The sequence below is a fragment of the Prinia subflava genome, chromosome 6 (assembly GCF_021018805.1).
Source record: "Prinia subflava isolate CZ2003 ecotype Zambia chromosome 6, Cam_Psub_1.2, whole genome shotgun sequence".
NCBI classification, from domain to species: domain Eukaryota; kingdom Metazoa; phylum Chordata; class Aves; order Passeriformes; family Cisticolidae; genus Prinia; species Prinia subflava.
In genome coordinates, this window is record NC_086252.1 from 38,034,315 (window position 1) to 38,046,522 (window position 12,208).

At 55.4% G+C, this 12,208-nt stretch overlaps 1 protein-coding gene across 10 annotated transcripts in view; it reads left to right on the top strand.

Moving 5' to 3' along the window:
- FMNL2 (formin like 2) overlaps positions 1-11,837 on the top strand; it is a 112,523-nt gene extending 100,686 nt beyond the window's left edge. The window contains exons 19-28 of one of the 10 annotated variants that reach the window (XR_010080854.1): positions 645-713; positions 806-886; positions 2,362-2,491; positions 2,573-2,736; positions 2,866-2,967; positions 3,532-3,630; positions 4,002-4,125; positions 7,332-7,378; positions 8,733-8,829; positions 9,094-11,837. Coding sequence is in view for 8 of the 10 variants with exons in the window: in XM_063401056.1 (XP_063257126.1) it covers positions 645-713; positions 806-886; positions 2,362-2,491; positions 2,573-2,736; positions 2,866-2,967; positions 3,532-3,630; positions 4,002-4,125; positions 7,332-7,495 (933 nt within the window). In the remaining 2 variants the exon portion in view is untranslated. Of the gene's footprint in view, positions 1-644; positions 714-805; positions 887-2,361; positions 2,492-2,572; positions 2,737-2,865; positions 2,968-3,531; positions 3,631-4,001; positions 4,126-6,170; positions 6,305-7,331; positions 8,122-8,732; positions 8,922-8,952; positions 9,069-9,093 lie in introns of those variants that run through there. The other 9 variants (XR_010080853.1, XM_063401060.1, XM_063401058.1 and 6 more) reach the window with 9 other exon arrangements.
- Positions 11,838-12,208: the final 371 nt, after the last annotated feature.

Genomic DNA, 12,208 nt, shown 5'->3' on the forward strand with positions numbered 1-12,208 from the left:
AGACACCCAGCACACAGCCCTGGGGCAGCCAGGCACAGGCAGGACTTGGCTGCAAATATTTGCTGATTCAAAGAGCCACCTGAACTGCATCTTCCCCAGGAATTAAATCCTTTTGAACACTTCCAGCTTCTGGGATGGCAGAACTGGAACTTCTCCACACGTTTTTCACCTGTGGTGTGGAAGGAAAATGATTTAACACCTCAGGAGCTTCACAGACTCCGTTTCCTTGCACAGAACCACCCCCAAAAAAAGTTCCAGGGGATCCAGGGGCAGCCACAGCTGCTCTGAGAATTCCAGCCCAGCCAGGAATCCCTTCCCAGTCTCCCACCCAGCCCTGCCCTCTGGCAGTGGAAGCCATTCCCTGTGTCCTGTCCCTCCAGCCCTTGTCCCCAGTCCCTCTGCAGCTCTCCTGGAGCCCCTTCAGGCCCTGGCAGGGCTCTGAGCTCTCCCTGGAGCCTTCCCTTCTCCAGGGGAACATTCCCAGCTCTCCCAGCCTGGCTCCACGGCAGAGGGACATCCGTGCTCTGTCCCATGGTGGGGATGAAATCCAGGAAGGTTTTTTTTCAGGATGTGAGTGTTGGGATGTTAATTTTCCTCCTGGCTGGATGTGCATTAACCAAAGCTCTCCCTGTGTTTCCCCACAGCAACTCCACGCCATAATCGCTGCCTCTGTCTCCATAAAGTCATCCCAAAAACTTAAGAAAATCCTGGAGGTAGGTCTGGTCTCAGCTCTCCTTCCAGGGGTGTCTAAACCTCCAGGAATGTGTCCTGAGAACTCGTGCTCTGCTCTATTTTATCCTGGCAGATCATCCTGGCTCTTGGAAATTACATGAACAGCAGCAAACGAGGGGCTGTGTATGGATTTAAGCTGCAGAGTTTAGACCTGGTAAGAAAAGCAGGGATGTGTTGTGGGCACCAGCTGGGGGTCAGAGCTGTGCAGTTCCTGAGGCTGGAAAAGCTTCCAAGACCACGGAGTCCAACGGAGCCATTCCAGCACTGCCCAGGCCCCACTGCCCCCAGTGCCACATCCCCAGGGCTTTGAAATCCCTGCAGGGATGGGGAATCCACCCCTGCCCTGGGCAGCCCCTGCAAGGCCTGAGCTCCCTTTCCATGGGGAAATTCCTGCTGCTGTCCCCCCTGCCCTCCCCTGGCCCAGCCTGAGGCCGTTCCCTCTCCTCCTGTCCCTGTGCCCTGGAGCAGAGCCCAAATCCCCCCGGCTGTCCCCTCCTGTCAGGGAATCCCAGAGAGGGAAAAGATCCCTCTGGATGCTCCTTTTCTCCAGGCTGAGCCCCTTCCCAGCTCCCTCAGGAATTCTCCATTCCCTTCCCAGCTCCCTCAGGAATTCTCCAGCCCTTCCCAGCTCCCTCAGGAATTCTCCCTTCCCTTCCCAGCTCCCTCAGGAATTCTCCATTCCCTTCCCAGCTCCCTCAGGAATTCTCCCTTCCCTTCCCAGCTCCCTCAGGAATTCTCCATTCCCTTCCCAGCTCCCTCAGGAATTCTCCATTCCCTTCCCAGCTCCCTCAGGAATTCTCCAGTCCCTTCCCAGCTCCCTCAGGAATTCTCCATTCCCTTCCCAGCTCCCTCAGGAATTCTCCATTCCCTTCCCAGCTCCCTCAGGAATTCTCCAGCCCCTTCCCAGCTCCCTCAGGAATTCTCCATTCCCTTCCCAGCTCCCTCAGGAATTCTCCATTCCCTTCCCAGCTCCCTCAGGAATTCTCCATTCCCTTCCCAGCTCCCTCAGGAATTCTCCATTCCCTTCCCAGCTCCCTCAGGAATTCTCCATTCCCTTCCCAGCTCCCTCAGGAATTCTCCAGCCCCTTCCCAGCTGCCTTCCCTTCCCTGGCCCCGCTCCAGCCCCTCAGTGTCCCCCCTGTCCCAGAGCTGTCCCCAGCAGTGCCAGCACAGGGCCGGGCACTGCCCTGGGGCTGTGTCACACCAGGGTTGTGTCACAGCGGGGCTGGCACAGCCCAGGGGTCTCCTGCCCACCTGGGCACCCCTGGGCTCGTGTTCATCACCCCTACATCCTTTCCCAGTTTTCCAGCCTCTATCCCAACCCTGGGGCCCTTCCTTTAGGGGGTCGTGGTGACCCAAGTGGCTGCTGGGGGCCTCCACTGGCGCTTCCCAGCATGGGAAACACACTGGAGTCCCTTTGCTCGGAGTCCCTTTGTTCAGAGTCCCTTTGCTCAGAGTCCCTTTGCTCGGAGTCCCTTTACTCAGAGTCCCTTTGTTCAGAGTCCCTTTGCTCAGAGTCCCTTTGCTCGGAGTCCCTTTGCTCAGAGTCCCTTTGCTCGGAGTCCCTTTGCTCAGAGTCCCTTTGCTCGGAGCCTGCTCCCACTCCCACCTCTCTCCTGCTGTTCCCAGCTCCTGGAAACGAAGTCGACGGACCGGAAGCAGACACTGCTGCACTACATCTCCAACGTGGTGAAGGAGAAGTACCAGCACGTGGCCCTGTTCTACAACGAGCTGCACTACGTGGAGAAGGCAGCAGCAGGTACAGCCCCTCCCTGCCCTCCCAGCACGGGAGGGATGTGCTGGCACTCCCGGCACGCTCAGCATTCCCGTGTCACTCCAGTGTCCCTGGAGAACGTCCTGCTGGACGTGAAGGAGCTGCAGCGGGGCCTGGAGCTGACCAAGCGCGAGTACACCATGCACGACCACAACACCATGCTCAAGGACTTCATCCAGAGCAACGAGGGCAAGCTCAAGAAGCTCCAGGACGATGCCAAAATAGCCCAGGTACTGCCGTGCTCCCAGGTTTGTGGTGAGGGGGCTGACACCCAGGGATGGGCTGGATTTCCAGGGAATGCTGGGGATGGGGAGCATGCCTGGGAGGGGTGCAGGGCACTGAAGCTGGGCCTGTTGCAGGATGCCTTTGATGATGCTGTGAAGTATTTTGGGGAGAATCCCAAGACAACCCCACCCTCGGTCTTCTTCCCGGTGTTTGTCCGCTTTGTGAAGGCCTACAAGGTAAACCACAGCTTCCTTCTCCTTCTCCTCGTCCTCTTCCTCCTCCTCTTCCTTCTCTTCTTCCTCCTCCCCTTCTTCTATTTCTCTTTCTCCTCCTCTTCATCCCCTTTGTCCTCACCCCACTTCTTCTCCTCCTATACTATTCTCCTCCTCCTTTTTCCTCCTTTTCTTCCTCCCGCTTCTTCTGCTTTCTCCTTTCTCCTTTCTCCTTTCTCCTTTCTCCTTTCTCTCTTTCTCTCTTTCTTCTTCCTCCTCCTCCTTCTCCTTCTCCTTCTCCTTCTCCTTCTCCTTCTCCTTCTCCTTCTCCTTCTCCTTCTCCTTCTCCTTCTCCTTCTCCTTCTCCTTCTCCTTCTCCTTCTCCTTCTCCTTCTCCTTCTCCTTCTCCTTCTCCTTCTCCTTCTCCTTCTCCTTCTCCTTCTCCTTCTCCTTCTCCTTCTCCTTCTCCTTCTCCTTCTCCTTCTCCTTCTCCCTCTCCTCTCTCCCAGAAAGCCCCATGGTGGCTCAGTTCCTGTCCTGCCCTGGCTCCCCTGGAGTCTCTAACCCGTGGATTTTTCTCACAAACAGCAAGCAGAGGAAGAAAACGAGCTGAGGAAAAAGCAGGAACAGGCCTTAATGGAAAAACTCATGGAGCAAGAAGCATTGATGGAGCAACAGGACCAAAAGGTATGGGACAAACACAGCTCCTGGGGGGATCCTGTTCCTGACAGAAACCTCAGCTCCGAGGGAGGAATTGTAGTTGCCTAGAAAGAGTCTGGAAATTTTTATGGAGGCAACTGGGATAGGCTGGAAAAGTTCCAGTGTGTGTTCTGCTGCTTTGGAAGTCTGCAGAATTAAGGAAAACTGAATAGGTGGAAAGTTGTCTTGTCCGTATTTCCACGAGCTAAACTTTATCCTTCCCTGACTTCTCCCTGGAGCGGAATGGGCTGGGAATGGCAGCTCCTGTGGGAATTGCTGGGTGCATGGGGATGTGAGGTCCAGGAGGAAGCCCAGGAGAGCTGGAGCTCCCTCCTGACCATGCCCGTGCCTGTTCCCAGTCCCCTTCCCACAAGAGCAAGCGGCAGCAGCAGGAGCTGATCGCGGAGCTGCGGCGCCGGCAGGTCAAGGACAACCGGCACGTGTACGAGGGCAAGGACGGCGCCATCGAGGACATCATCACAGGTACCCTGCCCTGCCAGCCTGGGGGATCCCAGCCTGCCAGGAATTCCAGCCTCAGCACAACGGGGGGATCCCAGCCTGTGGGGATCCCAGCCTCAGCACAACGGGGGGATCCCAGCCTGCCGGGATCCCAGCCTCAGCACAACGGGGGGATTCCAGCCTGTGGGGATCCCAGCCTGCCAGGAATTCCAGCCTCAGCACAACGGGGGGATCCCAGCCTGCCAGGAATTCCAGCCTCAGCACAACAGGGGGATCCCAGCCTGGGGAATCCCAGCCTCAGCACAACAGGGGGATCCCAGCCTGGGGAATCCCAGCCTCAGCACAACAGGGGGATCCCAGCCTGCCGGGGATCCCAGCCTCAGCACAACAGGGGGATCCCAGCCTGTGGGGATCCCAGCCTCAGCACAACAGGGGACGGATCTGCCGAGTCACTGCTCCAGGGCTGTGTCCCCTCCTGAGGATGTTTTTTGTGTGGTGTGGAGCAAGTCCAGCAGGTTCTGCTCCTTATCTTCCAGCTTGTGGGGACACTCCCAGGCTTTCAGAGCAGGCAGGGAGTGCTGTGAGGATCTGTCCCAGGTCCCTTTTCTCTCCCCACAGACGGGATCAGTGTCAGGGGAAGAGCCTCTGTTTTCATTAAGAGTGACCCCAGCAATCCTTCAGTCAGTGCCCAGTGACCCCAGAATGCTCCAGGTTTTCCTGCTGATCCCAGAGGGAAGGGACACAGCCCTGGGGCAGCCAGGCACAGGCAGGACTTGGCTGTATTTGCTGATTCAAAGAGCCACCTGAACTGCATCCTTCCCTGGAATTAAATCCTTTTGAACACTTCCAGCTTCTGGGATGGCAGAACTGGAAGTTCTCCACACGTTTTTCACCTGTGGTGTGGAAGGAAAATGATTTAACACCTCAGGAGCTTCATAAATTCCATTTCCTTGCACAGAACCCCCCCAAAAAAGTCTTTTCCAACTGCTCCTGGAAGTTTTCCACAGGAGCTTTTCCTGCAGAAGAGCAGGAGAGCTGTTTGACCCCTCACTAAGGAAAGCCAGGGAATTTTTGCCAGCCTAGGTGAAGTGTGTGAAGCTTTCCCAACTCCTTTTAACCTTGATTAATGGCCCTGAGTTAAGATTCCTCATTTAAAGGGCAGGGTGGCAATAATATCCAACCTGGCACTGCTTCCACAGCTCCTCCAGACTCCTGGGACTTTTTGTTTAATTGGAAAAATGCTTCTCCTGCTCTGTGGGAGGAACAGATTGCGTGGCACACGTCCACCCCTATGGAAAAAACCATCCAGGGGAGGGTGCCAGGCTCCAATTAAACATTTCCTGTGCTCTTGTGCCTGGATTTGCCCATTTTGGGGCCTCAAGCCATGGAGAGGAAAGGTCAGGTAGGACCAAGGTCACCTCCCTATCCCTGGGGGTCTCCCAATAAATCCTGCATCTCCCCATCCCTGGGACTGCTCCAGGCCAGGCTGGACAGGGCTTGGAGCAGCCTGGGATAGTGGGAAGTGTCCCTGCCCGTGGCAGGATTTAAGGGATTTAAGGTCCCTTCCAACCCAAATCATCCCAAACACCGAGGACTTCCCACAAACCTGTAGCACACCTTAAAGCAAATTCTTCAAGGGAATTGTATCATTAGAGGCCATGGGGAAATGGCTTTAGGACGAAGGAAAGATCAGGGATTGGGAAGGAATTCCTGGCTGGGGGCGAGGCCAGGCCCTGGCAGAGGTGCCCAGAGCAGCTGTGGCTGCCCCTGGATCCCTGGAGTGTCCCAGGCCAGGCTGGGCAGGGCTTGGAGCAGCCTGGGGCAGTGGGAGGTGTCCTTGCCCATGGCAGGGCTGGGATGAGGTGAGTTTAAGGCCCCTCCCAACCCAAACCAGACCCGGAATCCATGAGTGGATGAAGGATCTCCCGAAGCCTCAGTGAGGAGCAGGCTGGAGCGTGTCCCCGTGTCCCTGTGTCCCCGTGTCCCCGTGTCCCCGTGCCCCGTGTGCGAGCCCGGGCTGTCCCTGGTGCTGACGCTGCTCGTGTGTGGCTGTTGTTGTTCCCATGCAGTGCTGAAGACGGTGCCCTTCACCGCCCGAAGCGCCAAGCGCGGCTCTCGCTTCTTCTGCGACCCCGTTGTCCCCGAGGAATTCCATTACTAAACTCTCCCTCTTTCACACCTGACGCTCTTAGAAACCAGGAAGGTCGCTGTAGACTTTTTGCCACTTTGTTTGTGTGGATCTCAGCCAGGAGTCTGTGACTGTTGAGTGTGTAGTGGTGTCCAGCGTCCTCCTGATGTAGTGGTGTCCCCTCTGTTGCACGTCCTCTCCATCCCATCCCATCCCATCGGGCTGTCCTTGTGTCCCACAGAACAGCGAGCTGGGAGTCACTGGGATGGTTCTCCTGCAGTGCAAGGACTGAGGAGCCCCAGCAGTGACAGCCCACCTGGCCTGTCTGTCACCTCGGGGGCCGTGCATGTGGCACCTCAGAGCGAATTCCGGCTGCGTGGACCTTGGGAATGGCCTTGGGGGTGGCTCTGCCTCGGGAATAACACCCAGGGGGTGGTTCAGGTTTCCTAACGGGCACGTTCAGCTGCATGGGGTGGAACAGCGTGGTGGAATCTCCCCTGTTCGGTCACGTCCGTGTCTAACTCTTGTACTCCACGTCACTTCCATGCCAGCTTTATTCCATGGGATCAGGAACTCTCACTGAGCCTGGGCTCTGCTGAGTCCTGCGTGGAGCAGGGGGAGCGGGGCAGGGCTGGGAATCCCGGGAATACAGGGCAGAATCTTGGAAAGGTGCTGAGCAGAGCTGGCATGGAACTGAGCCATTCCCACCATGGTGTCCCTAACCCAGCACGGCCCTGGACGCTGCTGTCCTCACAAGGACTCGGCCTAAGAAGCCAGCAGTGCTCCTTCCACCGTTCCTGTGTCATTCCATCAGTGCTTCCAGTAAATCCACAGACTAACCCCCGCCACGTCCTTTGCTCTCCGGGTTCTGTCTGTCTTCTCTTCCTGGAGCCAACCTTCAAAGCAGCTTGGAGCCGGGGCAGGGAGCGGCCTCCTGTCCCCCTGCCCTGCCTAACCCCTCCTGCTCCGTGGTTTCTGCCTGGGAGGTTTGAACACTGACTTGACTTGCTCTTCATTCTCCATCCCATTTTTTTACTTAACCATCATTTTTTGTGTTCTGTTCTTTTTTTTGTTTTGTTTTGTTGTTTTTTTGTCTGTTTAGCCCTAAAGAAGAATAATATCACTAAATTTCCCAATGTTCACTCGAGGGTAAGGATTTCTTCTAGCACAGCCGTGGTGGAGGATTCCCAGAGCTGGCAAGCATCACTTTTTACTTGGCTTCCTCCTCTCTCTCTGTGCCAGGCAGCTGGTGGTAGATGTGGCTGAGCTAATACTGGTGAGACCCTCGAGGCCAGCTGAGACCCAGATCCTTGGTTTTCCCCTCTGGAGGTGCAGGGATCCGCGGGATGGTGGCTGGTGACCATCATCACACTGTTTTGGCCACTTGTCCTCAAGCTGAGCCCAAAACAGTCTTGTCCCCAAGTGCTCTTGGTTGGTGGCCATCTTCACACTCATTTGAATTCAAGTTGAGCCCAAAATAATCTTGTCCCCAGGTGCTGTTGGTTGGTGACAACCATCACACTCTGCTTTGGCCACTTCTCTTCAAGTCCAGCCCAGAACAGTTTTGCAGCCCCACAATTGGGTTCTGCACGAGGTGGACAATCTCCAGCTCCAGGTGTGGAGAGGGGAGAGCTGAGAAGTTTGGGAGTTCTGTGTAACCCCAACACAAGTTATCCAGGCAATCTGAGGGATTTGCCCAGCCCAACGCAAATTTTTTGGCCAAGAGCCCAATATTTGAACTGGAATTGTCTTCAGTGCTTGTTCTGTTGGAGGTGCCCAGGTGACAGCACATGTGACACCTCTAATGGGCTTCCACCATCACATCCATCAGCTTTCTCCCTCTTCCATCCATCATCCCATCCCATCCCATCCCATCCCATCCCATCCCATCCCATCCCATCCCATCCCATCCCATCCATCATCCCATCCCATCCCATCCGACGCTCAGTGTTCACTCCCAAGCATTCCCCTCCTGTGGCTGATGAAGCATCACTCCAGCCATGGAAAGCAGCTGGAGAATCCCAAGCCAGTGCCAGCTGCTTTTCCCAGGACACCTTTTGGATCTGGGAGTCCTTGCCAACCCAGATGAACCCGTGCCAGACCGGATGCAGGGATCCCGGATCCATCCTGGTGTGGCTGAACCCGCGGGTCACACACGTGCCGTGAGGAACACCCAGCTCCGGCGTTAGAGGGAGCGTGGGGACACCTCAGAGCCCAGCTTGGGGCGATGTGGCCTTTGTGAGGGGCCGTTCCCTCAGGCCATTCCCGGTCCCAGCAGCGCCCCGGTCCCACCAGTATTACCCGGTCGGTCCCACCAGTATTACCCGGCCGCTGGGGCGCGTAGCTGGGCACGCCCGTCCCTCCCCGCGCTGCTCCGCTCCCACTCCCGCCCTGCACAAGCTGCTTTGGTTGGCTTCGGGCGGGCTGTCGCTGCCGTGCCGCGTGTCCCCTTTGTGTCCCTTTGTGTCCCTTTGTGTCCCCGCTGACTGGCGGCTCCCCGCAGATCTCCGGAACCAGCCGTACCGCCGCGCCGACGCGCTGAGGAGGAGCGTGCGCCGCCGCTTCGACGAGCACGGGCTGCGCGCCGCGGGCGCCGAGCTGGCGCTGTGAGCCCGGGACAGCGCTGTGAGCCCGGGACAGCGCTGTGAGCCCGGCCGGGCCGGCGCTGTGAGCCCGGCCGGGACAGCGCTGCGAGCCCGGCCGGGACAGCGCTGCGAGCCCGGCCGGGACAGCGCTGTGAGCCCGGGACAGCGCTGTGAGCCCGCCCGGGACAGCGCTGTGAGCCCGCCCGGGACAGCGCTGTGAGCCCGCCCGGGCCGGCGCTGTGAGCCCGCCCGGGCCGGCGCTGTGAGCCCGCCCGGGCCGGCGCTGTGAGCCCGCCCGGGCCGGCGCTGTGAGCCCGCCCGGGACAGCGCTGTGAGCCCGCCCGGGACAGCGCTGTGAGCCCGCCCGGGACTGCTCCCCTCGCCGAGGGCCTCGAGGGACGCTCCTGCCCCGGATCCACCGCCCCGGGCGGGCCGGGGCCTCCGCACGCCGAGACGCTGCAGGATTTGTAACCAAATGTAACATAGGGGTGGGTTGGTGAAAGCGAGGGCTCCTGTGGGCTTGGCTGGTTGGAAACTGGGAATACTGGGAATACTGGGATGTGCTTGGCTTTTAACGCTGGGCCGAGGGGGGGGGCCCAGCCTTCAGCTGCACTTAACGGCTCTTTTTTAATTAAAACTACCGACAAAGACATTTAAAGGGCTTTCTGGACACGGAATTAAAATAATCCCAAGGAGCACCCCAGCCCCGTCCCAGCCCAGGCAGCCTCCCAGGGGAATGTGGGGCAGTCCCGGGGCCAGGAGGGAACACGAGGTGCCCCCTCGCCAGCGCGGGGCTTTGGCTGGGGGGCCAAGGGAGGCAGCGTTGGGATAACAGCGTATTTATTAATTAGCACTAAGCAATTAACACCCAGTAATCAGTATTAGGCTCTGAGGACACTGCAGTCCCGTTCCTGGCACGGGGATTCCAGCCCTGCTCCGGCTCCCGCTCGGTCCCTGCCGAGGCTCCTCTGGAAGGGAGCCCAGCCTGGAATTCCCGGGGGGTTTGAGGCTGTCCCCGGCATTTCCAGGCCTGGGAAGGGGCAGCAGGGGCTGATTCAGGCCCACGGTGCCCTCCCCGTGCCCCGGAGCATCCAGGAGCTGGGAGGAGCTGGACTGAGGAGAAATTCATCCTTCCCAAATCCCATTTCGCTTCCAGCGTCACTGCCTGGGCTCACCCATCTGTTCATTGTAAAATTTCTTGTATAGTATTTAACCACTGAGTTTCTTTGCCCTTTTCCATTGTGCTCCTGTGAACCACTGGTGAAGGTCCCTGGTTTTTTTTTCCTTGGATAATGTGTAGTTATATGATAATCTGTTTTTAAATGTACAGATATTTTGCTACAAAATTGGTGCAGTTTTTTATGGTTTTTACACTTTCCCCCCTCCCCCCCCCCCCACTTTAGCCTCTGGGTAATATTGTAAATATTGTTTAAAAGGAAATAAATGCATCAAGCCTGTGCTATACAATCTGAATGTTATTTTAACTTATAGTTTTTGTTTTTATATTTAACTAAAAGGACAGTTTGGGACTCAGAGTTACCACATTGACCAATTTCCAGGAATTTCTCCTTGAAAAACTGCCAAGTTTTGCATTTACAGCACTGTGTACTTGACCTGCTAAAGAGAACATGCCACTGTTGGAACAGAGTTTGGATCAAAGAAAACTGGGTGATTTGAATTTCAAATTTCAGCACTTGTTGGGGTATACGCACTAAATCTCATTTTCTTCAGCTCAAAGGTATTTTTCTAATAAAAGCCCAAAATGAAAGCCAAGCTGGCATGTTCTCTTTAATATTTTTCTAGTCATAGATCTGCTTCTTAGCAAGATTAGAAGTGTTTTCTACAGCAGTTCACGTTCTTCTCCTGGTCTGTTCCTGCCATAAAATCAAATAAACTATTTACACTACTACACTGAAATCCAGAGGGGTTTTTTGGGTCACTTTTACCTGCTTTGCTCCCCAAAAATGGTGGTATTGGATAGATGAACACCTGGAGCTTGTGTGGATGAAGACTGAAAGAATTTGCAGCATCAGTTTAGTCTTTGTTATTCTGGAGGAGGCTGAGGAAGAAATTTGGGGTGTGGATGTTCCTGGGAGACACCAGGAGAGAAACAAATGGGGATTAATATTTGCCAGAAATGCACTCAAAATAATCCAAACATTTAAAGCCTAAACGTGTTAAATTTTAATACCAAATTTAATTTTTAAAAGGGTTGAATAAAATTATTCTGAGAGGGGCCAGGATTAACCAGCACAGCCAAGGCTTCAACATTGATGGACATAGTGAAAAATCATCCAGAACAATCCAGTAATTGGTTAAAAAGAATCCATTTGGCTAAAATTCCTCCCAGTTCCCAGGTGGGAATGCAGAAGTTGAGCTGTTGGCTGTGCTGGGGCTGCCCCACAGGAAAAAAATGTGGCTGGGAAATAGGAAAAAGGAGGAAAACACCCAAAAAAATGCTGGAAAAATAAGCCTGAACTCAATTCCCTGGGAAACTCAAACCTGCCTTGCTTGGTTTAAAAGCAGCCTCAGCTTAAGCCAAATTTCTTCCAGCAAATTGAATTAAGGTGTTAAGAAAACCCCACCTTTGGAATAACTGACATTCCCAGTTTTTGATTTTTAGTGGAAAAATAAAGGCAAACCCTTTAAGAGTGATACTCCCTTAGGAATTCCCTTAGGAATAGCATCCCTTAGGACAGTAACTTTTTCCTTGGATAGTTTCCTTGGACAGTTTGTGTGGATGCAGGGCAATGAGAGCCTTGGAAGTTGTTCCTCCCTGTTTCAAACCCTCAGGACCTGCCACTCTCCAAATGCTCCTCCCAGCTCCGTGCAGGTTCCAGGACTGCTGCCCTCATTCCCCAGACTCTGCTGGGCTGCTCCCCTTGGAGCATTCCCGTCTGGGATGTGAATCCAGGGAATTGGGATTTACAGACCTGGCTGATCCCCAGCCCTGGAGCAGCAGGGATCCCCTCCTTGGGAGAGCCACTGCTGCAGGAAAATCCTGCAATTTCCTCCCTGCCACTGCTGCAGGAAAATCCTGCAATTTCCTCCCTGCCACTGCTCCCGGGCTGGATTCCACACCCAGCACCCCACGGACACCCCAAACCCCACCAGCCCCGTCTGACCAAATCCTGGTGTTTTCCCCCAGGGTGATGAACAACGGCAGGACTGGGCTGTGCTTTTCCAGCCCAAACCATCCCAGAAAATCCCAAAGCATCCCAGGAAAAATGGTTCCAACTTCCTGCATTTTATACTTCAAAGAACTCACTTCAATCTCAGGGTGTTCTTACGGATTCTGAGCCTTGTAACCACCCCAGCCAGGAAATTCCCGGGATAACTGCATCCTTTGGGTGTTCATGCACTGGTAAAAGTGGTCAAAATTCGGGAAGGAATT